This window comes from Oryzias melastigma, linkage group LG14 (genome assembly GCF_002922805.2).
Source record: "Oryzias melastigma strain HK-1 linkage group LG14, ASM292280v2, whole genome shotgun sequence".
NCBI classification, from domain to species: domain Eukaryota; kingdom Metazoa; phylum Chordata; class Actinopteri; order Beloniformes; family Adrianichthyidae; genus Oryzias; species Oryzias melastigma.
Window position 1 is genome coordinate 14,878,377 of NC_050525.1, and position 19,346 is coordinate 14,897,722.

At 40.3% G+C, this 19,346-nt stretch overlaps 2 protein-coding genes across 3 annotated transcripts; one reads left to right on the forward strand and one right to left on the reverse strand.

Annotated features, from left to right (window-relative positions):
• The first annotated feature begins 1,378 nt into the window (after positions 1 to 1,378).
• slc25a1a (solute carrier family 25 member 1a) lies at positions 1,379 to 8,924 on the forward strand. Its single transcript, XM_024266082.2, has 9 exons — positions 1,379 to 1,813; positions 2,078 to 2,185; positions 2,300 to 2,399; positions 5,788 to 5,926; positions 6,005 to 6,089; positions 6,168 to 6,272; positions 6,415 to 6,530; positions 7,991 to 8,064; positions 8,140 to 8,924. Exons 1-9 carry the CDS (start codon positions 1,603 to 1,605, stop codon positions 8,252 to 8,254), a joined length of 1,053 nt encoding a protein of 350 aa, XP_024121850.1. The 5' UTR covers positions 1,379 to 1,602; the 3' UTR covers positions 8,255 to 8,924.
• Positions 8,925 to 12,905: 3,981 nt separating this feature from the next.
• On the reverse strand, positions 12,906 to 17,986 carry nle1 (notchless homolog 1 (Drosophila)). Of its 2 annotated transcripts, none has more exons than XM_024266570.1 (13): positions 17,827 to 17,986; positions 17,424 to 17,576; positions 16,879 to 17,099; positions 16,473 to 16,552; positions 16,313 to 16,389; positions 15,815 to 15,912; positions 15,531 to 15,723; positions 15,318 to 15,453; positions 15,192 to 15,238; positions 14,915 to 15,117; positions 13,616 to 13,775; positions 13,476 to 13,546; positions 12,906 to 13,402 (listed from the first exon to the last, which is right to left on the reverse strand). In XM_024266570.1, the coding sequence occupies exons 1-13, from the start codon at positions 17,947 to 17,949 to the stop codon at positions 13,390 to 13,392; spliced, it is 1,575 nt and encodes a 524-aa protein (XP_024122338.1). In that variant the 5' UTR covers positions 17,950 to 17,986; the 3' UTR covers positions 12,906 to 13,389. The 2 variants fall into 2 exon arrangements, with proteins under 2 accessions (XP_024122338.1, XP_024122340.1); XM_024266572.1 differs by having other exon boundaries at positions 17,424 to 17,622; positions 17,827 to 17,966.
• Positions 17,987 to 19,346: the final 1,360 nt, after the last annotated feature.

Genomic DNA, 19,346 nt, shown 5'->3' on the forward strand with positions numbered 1-19,346 from the left:
CTATTTCGTTTACATGAAGAACTAGAAGGTTTGTGTTCAAATTGAGAATCAGTGGAGCACATTTTTTTAAGTATAAGATTGCATCAAGGCGGCTTAGTTTCATTTTATCACAGAATTTTGTGTATTTGAGAGAAATACAGTGACTGTGTGCTGTTTAAAATAATGTTTTTTTTTTTTTTTTCAAATTTGTACATGAAATCGATAAACATTACATGTATAGTGGACACATTGTGATCTGGGTTAACAGGAGCCTCCTCGTGCGCTGCTGACCGAGAGTATCAGTGAAAATTGGATTACCGTTGAAGAAAGAGAAGAGGGAGGTAGGGGTGTTTCAAGGACAGACAGAGAGGATGAACAATAATGGAGGACAAAAAGTAGAGTTTGAAAAAAGGTAAAACTGAAGTGTATTAGATGCAAGACCTACTGGAAAAGTAACTAGGCTTATAAAAGAAAAGCAAAAAGTTCAAGTGCCAGAGAGTGCAGCATCTGCAAATAACCCAAAGACTGAAAGAAAAGCTGTGGATTCTTCTGTAGTAGTTTTCCAGATATAAATCCTGGTAAGGAGCTGAAAAAGTCATCTTGAAAGCTCATCCTTTAAACCTAAGACATTTGGAGTACTTTGCTTTTGAGACACGAGTAAAAACTCCTCAGTCAGGTGCAGAGCTCTTGACTGCTGCAGAAATCCTTTCATGCCCTTAAAAATATTTCCAAACCTTGTTATTAAAAAAATGATTATGTTTAGTCCTGTGATGGGCTGTAATCTGTCCAGGATGTACCCTGGCTTCACTTAATAGTGGCTGGGTTAGGCTCCAGCAACCCCATGAACCTAAAAGGAATTGGGCGTGTTTAGATGGATGGATGGATGAATCATGTTGAGCCCAATGATGAACTGGTTCCTTGTCTAAGGGGTACACAGCTTTAACCCTAAAAAGTGATTGGGATAGGCTCCAGCAACCACATGTTTCCAAAACTTGTTGAACTGGTTAGAAAATGGATGGATGGATGGATTTTGTTCAGTCCCTTGACGGACTCGTGACCTGTCCCAACAGTGTTTTGGATAGGCTCCAGCAACCCCCCATTAAAATGGAGGAATGGATTATTGACATTTAGCAACAACCCCCCAAAATCAGTCTTTTTTAATGTTTCTTTATGCAACATTTTTTAATTGGCAGAGTTTATTTTTATATGTATAATAGGAATTAGTGATGACCTCATCCTTTCTGGCTTAAAAAAGTATCTTGACACTTGCAGAACAAGGGCTACACTTTGCCTTGTCTGCGCATGCTCACTCCCCTCCATCTGTCACCCACAAATAAAAGCCTCCAGGGGTTCAGTCCCACAGAGGTCTTTGTGTGATCAATATATCGTCTTGTTATCAATCTGATGTTAGGCATCGGTGGTACAGCAGCATCCTTCACGCGATTGGCTGTAGCAGTCAGGCCTCGTCACGTGACTGGGTGCTTACATTGGAGCGTGGTCTGCTCCGATCACCTGATCTGAGCCGCCACATTGCTGCCCCGCCTCCCCAGTGTTGTTTAGTCCCGCTTTGTCTGCGTTTGACCGTCACTCCCCCCTTCCTCCCATAACACCCCGACGGTCACCATGTCCTCGCTACTGAGCCCCTTCTCCGTCCGCGAGGGTCCCTGCGACAGGAGGCTCGGCCCGAGCTCCGCGTGCCATCAGCGCGCGGCCGCGGCGGGGCTGGCCTCTCCCGCGGCGCACGAGCGCACGGCCGCGGAGGCGAGGAGGACGCTGGCCGCCGCCGCGGTGGGAGGACGGAAAATCACGCATCCGGGAAAAGCGATCCTTGCAGGTTGATGATTTATTTATTGGTTTTCATGCGTTCAGTGAGATTAGTGGATTCTCGCCTCGTTGCAACCTAATCTCAATCTGTCGCGCATCATGGCTGTCCGCGCAGAAGTGGGTCAAAAGAGGCTGCTTCAGATCTGCCTTTGCCCCAATTCCCCCCTCAGATCCGTGTTTCAATACGAAATAATTGCTAATAAACTGGGATCAAAATCCTAAATTATCCAGGAATAAACCAGAGTTATCCACAGTGGATGTTTTTGTCCTGCAGGTGGAATAGCAGGAGGAATAGAAATATGCATCACCTTCCCCACAGAGTATGTGAAGACTCAGCTGCAGCTGGATGAGAGAGCCAACCCGCCTCGATACAGAGGGATCGGTAGGTCACAGAGGTCTACATCAGGCCAAGTTAACATCCATGATGTCACACACCTGACATCACAGTGTTTTCTGCTCCAGCCTGGTTGGCATCATGTTTTTTGTGTGCTTGCAGGTGATTGTGTGAAGCTGACAGTGCAAGATCACGGCCTCAGAGGGTTGTATCGGGGTCTCAGCTCCCTCCTCTTTGGGTCAATACCCAAATCTGCTGTCAGGTGAAAACTCCTTTAATTTGGAGCTGCAACAAACCACTTCAGCTTCACTGAAAGGCAGAAAAATAGAGGATAAATGCTCCACTAAATTGTGTTGAGCCAGACAACAATTCTCCTTGATAATGACATATATTATGATGCTCCTTTCAAAACTATACTGAAATGCATTTTAGCAAAGCAATAACACCCCAAAATAATACCGTATATCTTCCAATAATAGCCCCGGCGTTTATTCCAATAATTTGGCAGCCGGCCCGGCCTTTATAAGAGACAGGCATTTATCTGAGACCGGCGTTTATTCCGCCACACACAGAATGAAGATGGCTAATTGGTTCAAACTCGATCACAAAATATAGACAACACTGGATGAACATTTCAATAATATTTCCAGATTTATTAAAATTTTCAGAACAATAAGGTAATAGGCTACCATTAGCATCAAGAAACTGGGTAATATGACAGGAACGATTTTTTGTCAAGAAATGCTATAAACGCTAGTCTGTTCCAGTCCAACTCTCCCACAAAAGCGTTCATCGGTCCAACAAATTCACTAGGTAACAGGATGAAATTAAAATCAGCAAAAACAGCTATAGAATAAGAAACACTTTCTTTCCGCAACTTTCTCGCCATAATGCCGAAGACGCTGACCGGGACCAGTCCGACTCCTCCCCAAAAGCATCCATCAGTCCAAAAAAATCACTAAGTTATGCAATAACGTCCAACTTGGCTCAGAAAACAGCCACGGGAACAAAAACATTTTATTTTTAGAACTTTCTCGCCACAATGCCGCTGGCATTGTACCGGTACCAGCCCGACTCCTTCACAAAAGCATTCACCGGCCCGACTAATCCCTTACAAAACATGAGGAAATGCAACAAGCTCAGAACCCTAGCATGCCGGTACAAGAGATCCAATAAAAACAATAAACAACAGTACTCACCACTGTCTGAATCGGAGATGATTGCTTCGTTATTTTCCGGTTCATCCTCATCTTCCGCGTCTTGTGATGACAGCACAGCTGCTCCCGCAGTCTGCCGCGCAGTTTGAAGTTCTGCTCTCCCAGCATGACATGGCTGTGGATCAGATCATCCTCAGATCCATGGCATGCATTGATGATTGGTGATCTTGAAGGATTTTCTGATCACTTCTGGGGTGATTTCTTGCCACGCTGAAGCTATCCATGTAACCAGCAAACGCAGAGCGGGCGCTTTTATATTCCCGCTGGATGTCCACTCTTTATCTTCGTCCCCGAGCATCCATTTGTCATAAAATTCTCGAAGCTGATCTTTGAAGGGCTTGTTCCACACAAATTCAACAACAACAACCACCAGCCTGAAAGACGCTCTTCTTCTTCTTGTTGTTCTTCTTCTTCTTGTTCTTCTTCTTGTTCTTCTTCTTCTTCTTCTTGTTCTTCTTGTTGTTGTTGTTGTTGTTGTTGTTGTTGTTGTTCTTCTTCTTCTTCTTCTTTGTTTTCTTGCTTAAATGGCAGACGGCACTAGCTTCAGAGTGCAATTCCGCCTCCTAGTGTTTAGGAGTATGAATTGGCCGGGCCGGCTACCATTAAAGACCGGCGTCTAATAACAACAGCACGTGTTACACCCGGCTTTTAATGGAGATCGGCGTCTATCAGAGACCGGCTACTATTGGAAGATATACGGTATATATGAAAAGCTAAACACACCAACATTATAGTTTTAAAATGTTTAAATTCATATTTTCTGTAGTTTTTTTAGCATTTCCTCATAAAATGATCATAATATTTTAACTAAAGTCTTTCACCGTAGCAAATGTCATGCCTGACGTTGGTACAGACGTTGAAAACCGGTCAGCGAAATATAAAGTTCGAATAATTGAACTTTCTCGACAAGGATTGAAAAACGCAGGACTTCCTATTCTTTCTTTAGTTGCTTTGCCCCGCCCTCGTAATTCCTGGCCAATGACCGAAGATATCTTTAGTCACATGGTTTTGCTTACAAGTTTGGTTCGGAGCAGAAATGTCTGGTTGACGGCAGTCAGAATACAGACCAAACACATGGCCCAGGACTCAGTCCAGACCAACAAACTTTCCAGTCTGAATATACTCTAAAACCTTGTTTCCACTGAGTGGTGCGGTCCAGTATTTTGTGCGTTTTCATTGTAAAATGGACCCATTAAACAGTACCGACCTGTACCTCTCGGGGGCCCTTATCGGTTGTAGGTCCATAGAAAAGGGAAACAGTTGCGGTGGAGCAGCCTTAGCCACCCGTTGATTTGGCAGAAAGTGATGGCCACATTAGAAAGCACCAGTATAGCACTCGTTTCAGCTAACGTTTCCGATGTTTGTAAGCATTCCTGTTATACATGATGATCCGTATTTTCCGGAGTACAAATTACAGTTTTTTTCATACTTTAGCCAGGGGTGCGACTTATGCTAAGGAGTGACTTGTTTGTTTGTGTTGTTTAGGCATAAATAGGCTCATATATTTGTTGAATTCCCAGTAAACACCAGTTGGTCTTTAGCTGTCGTTTTCTCTAACAACCACTAGAGGGCGCTGCATCTGAGTATAAGTATTTGCTACTGACAGTGGCAAAAGAAGTATCGTCCGAAACAATCAAAGAAGAAAATTTGATTGTTTTCCTGTTACTTTGATATTTTCCTTATACAAATCAAAAGATTAGTATTCATGTTTTTATATATTTATTCATTTTTTAGTCGTCACACTAGAATGACACAATTGCATGCTAGCGGTCTACACCGCACATGCACCACGAAAACAGACCGCTCAGTTCAAACTAGGCTTAAAAGACCACTATAATTAAACAATGTAATTGAGGGAATGTTCACACTGGGCTGTTTGGTGCACACCAACTTTTATTTTTCTGGAAAGTCTGCTTTGTCTTACGGATGTGAAATCACAGATGTGGACTTCAGTTTTTTTCATGAATAAACTCTGTTTGGTTTGCTCCACTCTCAAGAGAGCAGTGTAAAACCAAATTAAATAACAATATAATAATTTCCCGCCCATTTGTTGTAAAAGCTCTTTGACTGATGGGGTTATTGATAAAGTTGACTTTTTTTGGTCCTATGCCAATTTTTTAGTCTTCAACCTCACATATTTTATAATGCTTATATGTATTTTTTTACAATCTTGAGATTTTGACATATCTTTTAGTCCTAAAAAACTCAGATTCTTATAATAAAACAGATTATAAGTCTTCTCTAAACAGATTCAGCTTTAAAAAGATGACATTTGTATTTTCTTGATCATTTCTAATTGTAAATTTCCAACTGCTACTTTATATTAATGCACTGACGGAAAACATCTTGATATGACTGCCTAGATATAGAGTTGCAATCCCATAATACAAGTGATAAAGTATTACCGTTGTATACATTTTTTTTTTTTTACAGGTTTGGCACATTTGAGATACTTAGCAACCCAATGCGGGACGCCACAGGCCGGTTAGACAACACGCGGAGCCTCCTGTGCGGTTTAGGAGCGGGGATCGCTGAGGCTATTCTGATCGTCTGTCCAATGGAGACTCTAAAGGTTGGTCGAGGTTAATCCTGTGTTTTTGTTTGGATCTTTTTTTTTTTTTGACTAAAGCGGTTCTCCCATGTTTCACAGGTTAAGCTAATTCATGACCAGTGCTCCCTCCGGCCTCGCTACCGAGGCTTTTTTCACGGCGTCAGCGAGATCATCCGAGAACAGGGTAAGAAATCACAATGCTTTGGTATACGTCTATGACTTACACAAGAGTTTTAAATAATAATGTTTCTGTCTTATGTAGGTTTAAGGGGAACGTATCAGGGTCTAACGCCAACTTTGCTAAAACAAGGAAGTAATCAGGCAATCAGGTTCTATGTAATGAACGCCCTTAGGAACTGGTACAAAGGTGAGGCTACCTGTCTCTTTTTTACCTAACATAAATGTAAATAATATACTTTATGGCTGTGGCTACAATACTTTTGGCCTTAATTGAGTCTAGTTCCTTTTTTTTTGGATTATGGGTTACTTAAAAAAAAAAACCTCTAAAGGTGATGATCCCAGAAGAGAAATGCACCCAATTGTCACAGCGATGTTTGGAGCGACGGCAGGAGCGGCCAGCGTTTTTGGAAATACGCCTCTAGATGTGGTGAAGACCAGGATGCAGGTAGGAAGCTTTCTCCTTATTACAACTGTCAGTTTCTTTGATGAATCCTGAGCTTCTCTTTTTTGAGGGACAAACTTACCATTTGACAAGTGGCCCAGTATGTAGTGCGTTTTTTATTCATAATCAAGTCTTCTTAAGTTTTTGTGAGAACCCAAAAAAAAAATGACCTTTTTTAAAGCAAGAAAAAAAAGAGCCTTTGATTCAAGACTGTTTCTATTCAGTTTGATGCATAATGTTGCATAAAGGCAGCATAATTCAGCTGCTTACATTAAGGGGTTGCACAGAGGTATAACTTGCTTAATTAAGAAATCTCCAGCAGAACCGAACTTCCCAACCACCTACTGTGAATGGAGTTCTGTTAGTGAGAATAATCCAACAGCTGAAAAGTAATAAAGCTATGTTAACGGCAGACATCTGATGCACCTTCAAGAACACGCGTTTAGTCCATGGTGTTCACACTGGACTGTCGCAACCTCCATCATCATTTGCAAATGTGCAGAGTCTGCACTTTCGTGAATGAAAAGGAATGCCATCTATACGTCATTACCAAATCAGAGTCCCTGACTGGTCAAAGTTCAACCTGGTTTAACTTTCAATGCGCATTCAGTGTTTTGTATGTTTTGTAGGAAACGGCCGTGAAAACTTGTGTAGCGACGTGTGAATGTGAAAATTCTGAACGCAAAAGTGCAAAACGTGCGTTTTGTAGACTTTTTTCTTGAATGTAGCTTAAAATCTCTGACAAGCAATAATAAAACTGGTCATGGATTAGAAAAAGTTGACAGAAGAGAGGTCTGTAGTGAAGAAAACTACCCCAAAATAAAGTTAAAAAAGACTTACTAAAGGCGTGACTCAGACTCAACCAGACCAAACTTCTGTACAAGTATAATAAAAAGAGAAAGTATTATTGAAAGGGAGGTTTCTCACAGTAGAACTGGAGACCTAATTATATAGTATAATTAAACAGTTACAGTTTTCAGGTCTACTATTAAGGCTGCTTGTAGCTTTATTATCAAACCGTTTTATTTACATGAGACTCTTCCTACAACAGTGAAGTACAGTTTGCTTTACAGGCTTAAAACTATTAAAAATGAAATCATAAAATACACAGAATCCACCTAAACCTCCCCATCCTCCAACAAAACGAAACATAAAAAGACAGAATTAAAATAGAAACCAAAGTGGAAGCCTGGCTTATATTGATGTGATTAATAGATAAGTATAGCCAAGTATCATCGGCGTACAATAGAATTTCTGCTTAATGACTAATTAACATTGGTCGAGGGCACAGACCCTTGTGATACAACCTTTTCTTATTGGTGAACATTAATCCTATTAAAACAAGAACATTTTATCCTTCAACCAACAAGAAAACATTTCAGTTTCAGTGTTTCTTTTCATCAGTTTTGCTATTAAAAGCTTTGTTCCGCACACACTTTAAGGCTGTTTTCACTTCACTGTAGGGTTTGGAGGCATATCGTTACAAAAACACAATGGACTGTGCGTTCCAGATCCTGAAGCACGAAGGACTGCAGGCGTGAGTAACTCCCACAAAATGGCTTCTCAGACCGGGTTTCAACCGCAAACTGCCTCACCTCGTTTTCTTCTGCAGGTTCTACAAAGGCACAGTTCCCAGGCTCGGTCGCGTCTGCTTGGATGTCGCCATAGTCTTTGTCATTTACGAGGAGGTGGTCAAATTACTCAACAACGTGTGGGAGACGCAGTAGAAGGGCCTAAACAAAGCATGGACCAGTGCCTCATGTTATGCACAACTCAACACCTCTACTCCAGTTGTAAAAGCGATCTTCATTGCCATAAGCTGATGAGTCATTGTGACGAACAACTGGGTTTAAAAATCGATTTGTTGAATTCATCCTTAATTAAGAGTCAACAATGCATAGAATTAACTTTCCATTGAATAATTTTTCTTTGCGTTTTTAGGCAAAAATAAATTAGTAATTTTTTTTATTCCACATTTTGTGATTTTTAATACTAGTTATCTAAAAAATGACTTTAATTACTAGATAATTGGTTCTGAATAGAAATTTAGAAATTACTTGCTAATCAAAAACAAATCCATTGAGTATCTTGGCAATGACACTCAGCCCAACCGACGTCCACACTGTTATGTTTGTTGAACCCAGTCAAAGCAGTAACCTAAAGTTAAGTTCTTTAAAGCCAATGAAGTGCTAATACTAATTTTCTAAAGTTTTAAGACATTTCTAATGACAAACTTACACCAAAACTTCAACCAAAAGGGAAAGACTAGTTCAAAAGGTTTTTTTTCCATTTTATTTCCTTTATTTTTTTTTTTTATGTAGCACTTTTATACCATTCATGTTGCTGGCTGAACCTATACTGAAACCATGAATGTGTCTTGATTCACTGAGTACTTAACTAGACTGTGCAAAGAAAAGACGACAAACTTCGCCCATCAGGTCTTCTGCAGTGCTGTGACACATCGCCGAATGCTACCGCTTGGCTATGCTTTTGAACTCCAAAACACGAGCACCCTGTTTTTTTAACCGTAGAATCTTTATCGTGATCCTTCTTGTTAGCTTGATCGAAAAACGTTCGTACTATTCGGTGGTACGTTAGCTTTTGGATTAAAGTATCGTAACCTCACGATTTTCTTTCTTTTAGCCTAAAAGTTTGATGATAAAAGATAGACAAAAAATGGAGGACAGTTTATGGATGAAAGTAATAAATTAATTTACGAGGAGTGTTGATAGGAATTATGGGTAATTTGATATATATATATATATATATATATATATATATATATATATATATATATATATATATATATATATCTACTATATAGTAGATATATATATATATATATATATATCTACTATATAGTAGATATATAGTACATGAATGAAGAATAAAGGAGCGAGGGGAGTCTATAGGTCGACAGGAGGAGTGAACGGTGGAGGTCCAAAGAGTGAAGACGGTGCTAAATGGTTTATCCGGCTTAAATAGATGGGTCAGGTTGATGGTCGTCTGGCGGTTTAAGGCAGGGTTTTGCTCCTACAGACTGTCTTCTTACCCTATCCTTGTGAAGTCGTTCGTCTGTTTGTGTACAGACCTGCACTGCATGTAAAAACTGCAGCAATCTCGATCCGTTCCGTCCGAGTCGTGTAGAAAATAGTCTCAGTTTGAGTGGATCTTCTAACTCTACAGCCTTTCAACAACAAAACCACCACCTCCTAATCGTTACCGCGCATTCGCTCATACTCATAACCTACATCGACCTGCACCTTTAGTGAAGAGCTTATAGGATCACTGGAAAAGTTCCTGTTGGGCAGACTGTTTCTTTGTGTGAAAGAAAAACCAAAACATGCATTGAAATTTCATGTATGATGAAATACTTGTGACTATTGGGTCAGTGTGGCTGTGTTGAGATATTGTCTGGAAAATAAAAAAAAAGTGGATACTGTGTGAAGTCAGTTCATTCCTAAATGAGTCATAGCCTATTTTTACTCCAATCGTCTTTTGATCAATTTTGAAAAGCTACCAGTGGTTTTTTTTAAATGTTTATGCCATTTTTTTTTTGGAGAAAATCAAAAATCTCTGTTGTTTTCAAGAATGTAGTTTCTGCAGAGCAGTAGGACTTCATTGAAATTTGCCTCTGAGTTGTGTGCGAGACCCTTCCCTTCTGAGCGGGGAGCTTGTGACCCGCCCAGCGTGTTTTTAATGTCACAAATACGCTCTCTTTCAAACTGCAGTTTTTTGTCTGCTCATGATTCACAAAAATTTGAATAAAGAAATACAGTTTTCTCCTTTATTCCTGGGGGTTAAGGACCAGAGGCATCTGCGAATACGGTGAACCCCGACCTCCGCAACCGAAGGATGTCTGTTACTGATCTATACTAATCAAAAACACTTCCGATCATGCTTTGTAAAACATTTATTAAAAGAACATTGGAGTACTGGTCAACATAAAAGATTTTTTTTAAAATTCAGAACAAAAGACTGTACCGCTGCAACAGCGTGGGCCACTATGACGCAGATGAGGAGCGTCAGTCTTCATCAAGTAAATAGTAATAAACACCTGCTCCAGATGATAATTATCCTCTGCAATTATCTTCTTTAGTATATCAAGATTTTTTTCGCCTGTTTCTGAGTCAGCTGATGCCATTTCTCCATGCAGGGGCATGGAGAGAGGAGGGGACACTCCTCTTGTGAAGGGGGGGGGGGGCTCCGCTTTGCAGGGATATACTTCGGCAGCACAGCACCTCCTTTGGACGAAAAAATTTCATACAAGCGTCTTGAGTTGTTTGTAACGAACCGAAAGAGTCACGTGATGGAAAAAAAAAAATCTGCAAATGTGTGAAACCGCAAATAAAGAAATGCTAACGTGGGGGAACACTGCTGTACTTTTGGGGACAGATTAACACATCTGATAAAAACTCAAATGTATTCACATTTTAATTTATGTGAATGCTTACTTTAACATGACAAAACATCTTACTTGTTTTTTTTATTATACATTTTTGTCTCAATTTTATTTAATAAATCTCCTGATTTTGTTAACAAAGCATTATATTCACAAAATTAAATTTAACAATAAAGCTCCCTTTTTTATTTATTGGCCCAAATTAGATTTTTACATACAGTCTATTTCCACCAGTAAAAACAGAAAAACAATTAAAACATGTCATCTCGTTCAGCTTTATAATTTAAGATAATTTCATTTTTGAGTGTGTATCTCCCCCTGGCGTTTATTTTGAACAACTGATGTACAGTTTGGTGTTTTTTGTTATTTACTGTATGTCATCTATGTTTTTAATTAAAAAACAAACAAAAAACATACTTTCCACATAATGACTCACTCCGGAGTTTAAGTGGCACTGGAAGGAATGTATTCGACAAAATACAGGAACGTAAATGGACGTTTCATCTTGAAAGGCACATCATAATAAGGGAATAGATAGTTTTATGAAACATAGCAGGAATCTAGAGTATTAGCGCGACTTATGAACAACTTTTCCGATAGCCATAGCATAAAAGAACAGGCTAACAAGTCAGCTAAACTCTTTAAATCACTCATTTTTTTTTAATTCTTTATCGTCTGTCGCCTTGGAACAACTCAACCCTGGAGTGAGCGGCACTACTTCTGCGTTTCTGTCAGTAGCAAATACTACTACACGCCTACAGTGCCCTCTAGTGGTTGTTAGTGGGAAAATAAAACACAGGCTTTATTTATTTAGTCCTTTTTAAATCACATACAAGTCTAACCCCTGGCCAAACTATGCAAAAACTGCGACTTATACTCCAAAAAACACCCAGAAATGCAGTTTTAAGCTTACTTTTTTAATATTTGTCCTCCCACAACACAAAAATCCCACAAAAGCACAATTTTTATTGTAGTAGGTCTTTAAAGTCCCTTTCCGATGAAAATCGTGTTTTTTGAGTTTTTAACATGTATGCGTGGCATTTTTCTTATGAAAGAGACCAAATATAATAAATCAATTCGCTTCTGCATTTCCAAATATGTCTCCTTTTAAATCGTTGCCAATTAAACTGGCATTAAACGCATGCGCAAACCTCCTCATCTAGCCCAGCTAGCATGCCTAGCTCAGACGCCGGAGAGGAGAAGATGGCGTCTTGAGCCGGCGTTAACATTTCTGTGGTCAAATCAGTCGTCACTGGATTTTTGGTGAGTTTCATTCAATATTCATGGTAGCAGTCTGTAAATGCTGGAAAATCTCCGCGAGACTTCACGGAGCTTCTTGATGTTACCAAGGAAATGTGAATGGCGGCTCATTTGAACGCAGCTGTAAACGATCAATGAAAGTTTGGCTCAGGAAGCTCTTCACTTCCTCGTTCGAGCTAAGATCCAGCTCAAAATGATACTGCTAGACATTTTTGTGTAGCAGCGGTGATGATTTACGCTAGCGAGACACAGAGCTAGCACAATCAGACGGGGGGGGTCAGAAACAGAGCAGCTCTGCTCAGCTCCAAAAGCCACGCCCCCTCAGGAGATTTTGCAGACCCCGGCTTCGTGCATGACAGGGTTACAAAAATGATTTTCTACTAACTTCCCTTGAACAAATTATCAACGTAATTCTCAATAGAATAAGTTAAAATGTAAAACTTAATTAGCACATTAAACATGACACTCAAATGTAATTTCATTTTCTCATAAAAGGATGGGCTGTGGAAATTTACTCATAAGGTGTCAAAAAAATTTTCAACAAATCTTTTAAAAATGTTTGCTCTGTCGATTGTAGTGTATTCTGTCATGCCGTTATATTTCCACTCAAGCTGGTCAATAAATCAATGAAATAGGTGGCAACATGGCGGAAGTACCACTATTTAGTAGAACAGCAATCTACTTTGAGAATACTAAGTGTTAATTATGAACGGAAATTGGGAGATAAATGAAAAACACCTTTATTCACGTTTACATTCAGACTGCTGTGACAGCAGGCCTTGTTCTCTCCAAACAGGAAGTGAGTATAACAGCACTGTGAATGCTGACGAGCTGCACAGCTCCTGTCACCTTCCAATGCATCTCCTGACTTACTTTTCTCAAACATCTTTATTCTATTGTATTTCTAACAGATTTAGTTAAAAAAATACTTTTATTTTGTGTCTGCACGGAACGAGCTAAACCTGTATTCGTACAACCAGGAGCTGATTTCCTCCATTTGCGGTAATCTAACCTGATTTATGGCGAGCCTAATGAGTTTCTCTTCAGCTGAACAGCTTTTAAAGCCCAGTCAGGGCTTGTGCTTCAGCGCTAAGACATGGTGATGGAGGATCCGATTCGGCTTGGCTGGACGCTGCTGCAGCTGTCAGGCTGTGAAGCCTTCAGTAAGCAAATTCAGGAAAGGAGGGGGTGCTGCTGCTGCTATCTTCTCCATCTGGAAAAGAAAAAAGAGTTTCAGCAGGAAGGAGAGATGTCGGCACTCTGACAAACACCCAAGCTGCACTTACATCCTAAGACATTTGTCTTTGCCGCCACTAGCGACCCTCTGGCCATCGGGGCTCCAGTCCACTGCGTAAACCTGTGAGAAAGAACATTAAATACGTATTTTACAGGAAGTACGAATTCTTACTTCCTGGCTTCTTCTCACTTCATCGGCGTGGCCGGGGAGATCCATGCTGAGCTTTCCCGTCTTGACGTCCCACACTTTGAGAGTGCTGTCGCTGCTGCCGCTGACCAGCAGCCGGCTGTCAGCAGACCACGCCACCTGATACACAGACCCCACGTGACCGCGCAACGACATCAGGTACCTGCAGGGAATCATATTCGTGCGTCAATGTTGACTTCAAACCGCCATCATTTAGAAAACCTCAGAGAATTAAAGACCCACTCCGATCACCTCTCCCTGCTGCTGAGAGCTCTCTGTTTACATGCTCTCCCGCTAGCTCCTCAGAAATTCTATTTTATACTTAATTAAAGCCACGAGAGGCATTGGATGACCCACAGGCGCTACCTGCCCTCGCTGCCCCGCCCTGTGAATTACCGCCGCCTGCCTCGCTGAATACCTCAACTCACCATTTTCACCCACCTTTGACCCCTCCTCCTTTGATAAGCAGCCACTATGCATCCATGACTCCCCCTTCTCTTTCTGTAAGTCTGGTCTAAGGTTTACGTGAAAACCTGCTGTAAAAACAACTTTTTTCAATACGGCTGCTTTTCTTTTGGTTTTATCTCCATAGCAACCATTATGTGTTTGAGTCACCAGGGGATATCAAACTGATCTATGTACGTTTCAGATAAATTGGCAAAAGTACATTTTTGGATTTCCTTAGCAACGAAGGCTATCTGCTAACCACGCCCACATTCCCGATATGTTCATATCCTATGTTATTTATTTCAGCTTCAGCCTGGGATCAATATTTAAAATGTTCACAATTTTAAGTTGAAAAATGTGTGAGTCGTAGGAGAATGCCACTTTCACAAGCTCGCCACACGCACACCATTCAAAATCTACAACTTCTAATACCAACATTTTTTCCCCAATTGCTTCTCAATGACGCCCGAGAAGTTAGGAAACGATGGGAAAAAATCCCTGGAAAGAGTTTTCGATTGTAGTTGGTAAAAGTGCTTTTGGTAAAAATTAAAAATGGAGGCCTCTTCCCAAGGTCAAAGTTCGACCAAACTCCAGGATTGTTGTAGACCTAAGATGGCGCCATGTGTGTGAAATTTTGAGAAAATCCCACAAAACAAAAGGTTAATTTTCCCATACTTGAAAATCGCCACAAATCTCAGACTTTGCAACAAAATTGCCACCAAGCCGTAGGTCGTGTGGCCATCCTATAATAATTTAAAAACTTCCTTTGGATAGCCAAAGGAATATCCAAAGGATAAAGGAACAATAACACGCTAAAACTGGTCAGAGTGGGTCATTATTTATAAGTCTGCTCACTTTCCCGTCCGTCCGTCCCAGATTTTAACGGACTTATCGAACGAGGCGGAAGCGAGGAGCCTGGTGTCGGGGGAGAAGAGCACCTCGTTGACCAGGGCGCTGTGCCCGGTCATCCGGGCCAAAGGCTTTTTATCTGCCGCAGGATTCCACAGGAACAAGGTGAAGTCGTCCGAGCCGGAAACCAAGCGCTCTGGATTGGAACCCTGAAAGAACCAAGTCTGAATGTGGGAACGATGTGCGAGGAGGACTCTGGTTCCTCGCTGTGGCTGATACTCACCCTGACTTTGTTGTACCTCTGCAAAGCTTTCTCCTTCACCTCCTCCACTGGGGACAAAAGAAATCGCCTTTTTCAGAAAAAATAAGCCTGCATGTTACAGTCATTTTTATGAATATTAGACCTTACGAGAGCCGGTGACATCCTGAGGGTTGATGGTGGCATTAGCGGGTTCAAACGCTCCGGTGCGCAGGACATAGTCTGTGCTGAGAGCCAGAGTGTTCACCCAGTGGGCGTGGCCTTGAAGAGTCCTGCACTGCACCCCCTGAGATGAAAGAACAGGTTTTATCTCCATATTTGTTTTTTTTTCACAAACATCAACTCCCTCACTCTCTGACTCACATCTTTAGCTCTCCACACTTTGACCGTTCTGTCCTGGGACGATGTGTAGAGAAGTCCATCGCCCCCCCACTTCACACAGGTGGCAGACTGAGTGTGGCCCGTCAGGATTTTATCGCAGCGCCCCAACACGGTGTCCCAGATGCGCACCGAGCCGTCCTTAGAGGTGCTCGCCAAGTAGCGACACTCTGGATTTCTGGGAGGAACAAGAATTTTCAAAACATAAAATGCATGAAGTCTATATTTGAAATAGATTCTACATCATGAATGAAGCAATGAGTGCTTACAGATGGAGAGGCTCCCAGCAGAGCCAAGTGATCCACTTTGTGTGTCCTGTCAGAGTTTTGCCGATCTGAGCTCCCGTCACCGGATCCCAAAGACAGATCTATAAGGATGATGACTGTCAGGATTTGTATCTTTTTCTTTGGCTAAATATCTTAATGCTATACTAAATATAAGTATTAATTCAACATTTTCTCTCCCCATAATAGAGCGAAACAGTCTTTGTTTTGATTTGGTCATAAATCTCAGGCTGTATTACTTAAGGCTGGCCACTAGGGGGACTCCAGCACTCAGGAGTAACACCATGAATTCTTTGATATTATGACAATAATCACTGTTTAATATTATTTAAAGTACAAGGCAACAGTCTTTTTTTGTTTAATAGGCAAAAAATATATAAAAACACCATTATCACCAGAGTGAGTCTCTAACATCCTTTAACTGTATTTTTATGCCCAGTTTTGAATCTCTCCAAAATAAAAAGGAGTGTATTTGTGACTTACCTGACTGTTTTTGCACCCTGAGGCCAGCTTCTTCCCATCAGGAGACCAAGCGATGCTCAGCACCCAGTGTGAGTGTCCTTTGATAAAGAAGAGCACAACTCCATGATCAGGTTATCATGCATCTAAGATGAGCAGTAGCCTCACATCAGTGACTTCATACCTCTGGCAGTGTGGTGAGGCGTTTCTGTGGTTAGGTCCCAAAAACGCACGGTAGTGTCACCGGAACCGCTGGCCAGGTATCTGACACAAACCAGGAAGGAGAAAACAAAGATTTAGCCTCAGATGGAAAAGAAGGAGTTGGTACCAGGCCACAGAGGAAAAAACATGACCCACTCTGATGAAAATGATCATGTTTTTGGTGCTTTTACTATGTTGTTGTAACATTTTTCAGACCCTGGAGGATGTGTATAAAGAAGAATATTGAGTTTTTCTTACACCAAGGGTATAATCATATTTAAAAGACCACTGGGAACCAAAAGATGATCGGAGAGAGTCATTAAAGAAAATCAAGTGGGTAATTTTGGAGGCAGTGAATCACCGTCTGACCTCACTCTGGATGCACTCACTTCCCGGTGGGGCTGAAAGCCGTTGAGATGACCGCCTCGGTGTGTCCCTGCAGGGTGCTGGTACAACGGGAGACGGCCCGGACCCTGAACACAGCCTGGGGTTGGTACACCACGGGGAGAACCTGTTCTGTTTCCACCCCAATAGCTTTCACACAGGAACCCAAACTGGACACCACTTCTGCCTCCCCACGCACAAAAAACGCAAAAGGAACGGGCTCCTCCTGCAAGAAATGACAACAATAACACCACAGTGAAGTTTTACACTTTAGGCTACTTATATTGTTATCAGAAGTAATCTTTATTATTTTTATTATTAGTAACTCTATCTATCAACCTTAAGTGACTTACAAACATTTAGGCTCTTTTATGTGTCCCATATAATTAAATTACACCACATGCTTTACCTTATTCTGCAAAAATCTCACTATAAAGCTCAATTTCGGTGTGAATTTAGAAACTCTTTAAAGCTCAACCACCAACTAGCTTACATTTGTATATTTAGCTCGGTTTCTACAGCATGTTTACGAAGCGTACATCTCATTTACCTTCATTAACAAGGAATTGCAGACCAGCTGCAGTTTTTCTGGGGTGATATCCAGAGGCACGTCAAAGGGAGAACCCAGAACCACTCCATCCTCGTCCTGAAACTGGATCAACAGTCGCTCCACGTCCTCACTCGTCATTTTGAGTCCTTCAGTCTAAACCCAAACCCCCAAATATTTCATAAAGCTCAGGAGAAATGTCCTGAAATAAAGAAAAAATGTGTGAAAGTTGACTTTCAGCTACCAGGTGTCAAGCTAGCTTAGCTAACCGGTGTTAGCTTAGCAGCATGAACACTTTAACTATTTTACCAGCCGACAACGCGCACAAAAAAAACTACTATCATTAGGTTAGTCTGTTGTTTACAGGTTTACAGGACAGTTAACTTATTAATTAATAACAAGTTACCTTCTGTGCACCAAGAAGGTCTCTCCCCACGTGTTTTTTCCCCAAAGAGCCTCTTGGTGACAGATGTGCTGGAAGGCGAAATTGTAGTTTGCGCAAAGGATTATGGGAGAATGAGGCAGTCATGAAATCACAATTTGTAGCATTTCTGATGATCAGAGCTGCAATAATAACGATGTATTAGCCTTTTAAAACTTTAGTCTAAAAAATCTAATGACGAATCTTGAATATATATAGATAATTTTAAATAAAGGGAAATAAAATGATAAACAGCAATGTTTTTTTTAATTCTGACAAAATACTGTTTTTTTGCATGATAGCATTTATTTAGGCTAATACATTTAAAATAATTTTGTAAATAACCACAGTGATATAAAGTCCAGAAACTATTATTAAATTATTAATATGGTATTCTCTAAAGGTGGAATCTGGTTACATTGCATTTAATGTACAAGTTATTAAATTTAGTTGCTTGTTTAGCTATTGCAATTGCTAAGATTTATGTAAAAAGTTGGCGTTAGCCATCCCTGACTAATTCAATATTTTATTGTTTAAAATACTGGTTAGTTTAGTACAATTGTTGTTTTTAATACCTTTCAATTTTTTTTTATGCTAGCAACAAGTAGTACACTTAAAGCTAACTGTATTTTATTAGGTGTACTTCAGTATAAGTGCATGGATACTATATTCCATGTAGTCTTGGAAATATTCTAATTGAATACTTCTTCAGACTAAATTGGAACATTTAACCTCATAGATAGTAAATAAAAATATTTATAGTAAATAAAAAGTAAAGTAAGTATACCACATCACTTTTCGCATCATTCATATATCTGTAAAGCAATACACTAAAGTAGACTGCCTTTTGCTAGGGGTTTTACTATCTTAGTTGACTTTTCTGGTACTTTAGATTACTTGGATTCAATTTAAATAAATTCACAGTCAGAGGTTCTTAGATTTGGGAAAACTCAAAATTAGCCCTTTATTTAATCACACTGACCCCTGACTCATTACACCATTACCTGTTGAAGGTAAGCAAATCAAATAACTGCTTATGCAAAATTTTTATTTTTACATTTTGGACAAAAATGGTCTTCTTTGTGATGGAATGGAGACAGAAACCTGCTCTGTGGAAAGAACGAGATGCTACACCAGTAAATGTAAGGAGTTCAGAATGAACTGAAACTTTGATTTCACTAGAAGCAGAACGTTGTGTAATGTTTCTTACATCATTGAAACAGTTAGATAGAGCCAAGCATAAGAGTGTACACTCAGATTTTACTTTTTGTGTTTAAAATGAGTTTTAACCAGGATGTCTGTAAAGGGAATTGTTGACAAACTGGTTTATTAGTTGTAGCAGCATCAGAGAGTGACTTATAAGGCTGAATAAACTGATACACAAGGAGGATTCTGTTTTATTTAAAAAGGATACTTTGCTTTGCAAAGTTAAACCAAAAAAAGTAGTATAAAAATCTAATCTTAATTATCCACAAGTGTTTTCAGTCCAAAAATTCTTTAGAACC

Excerpts from the sequence above, each read along its gene's own strand:
- slc25a1a (XM_024266082.2), top strand. The coding sequence starts at position 1,603 with ATGTCCTCGCTACTGAGCCCCTTCTCCGTCCGCGAGGGTCCCTGCGAC. Across the intron at positions 1,814-2,077 it reads GGGAAAAGCGATCCTTGCAG|GTGGAATAGCAGGAGGAATA; the intron begins GTTGATGATTTA and ends TTTGTCCTGCAG. Across the intron at positions 2,400-5,787 it reads ATACCCAAATCTGCTGTCAG|GTTTGGCACATTTGAGATAC; the intron begins GTGAAAACTCCT and ends TTTTTTTTACAG.
- nle1 (XM_024266570.1), bottom strand. The coding sequence starts at position 17,949 with ATGACTGCCTCATTCTCCCATAATCCTTTGCGCAAACTACAATTTCGC. Across the intron at positions 15,239-15,317 it reads TCAGGATGTCACCGGCTCTC|TGGAGGAGGTGAAGGAGAAA; the intron begins GTAAGGTCTAAT and ends TTTTGTCCCCAG. Across the intron at positions 15,118-15,191 it reads AGAGGTACAACAAAGTCAGG|GGTTCCAATCCAGAGCGCTT; the intron begins GTGAGTATCAGC and ends TGGTTCTTTCAG.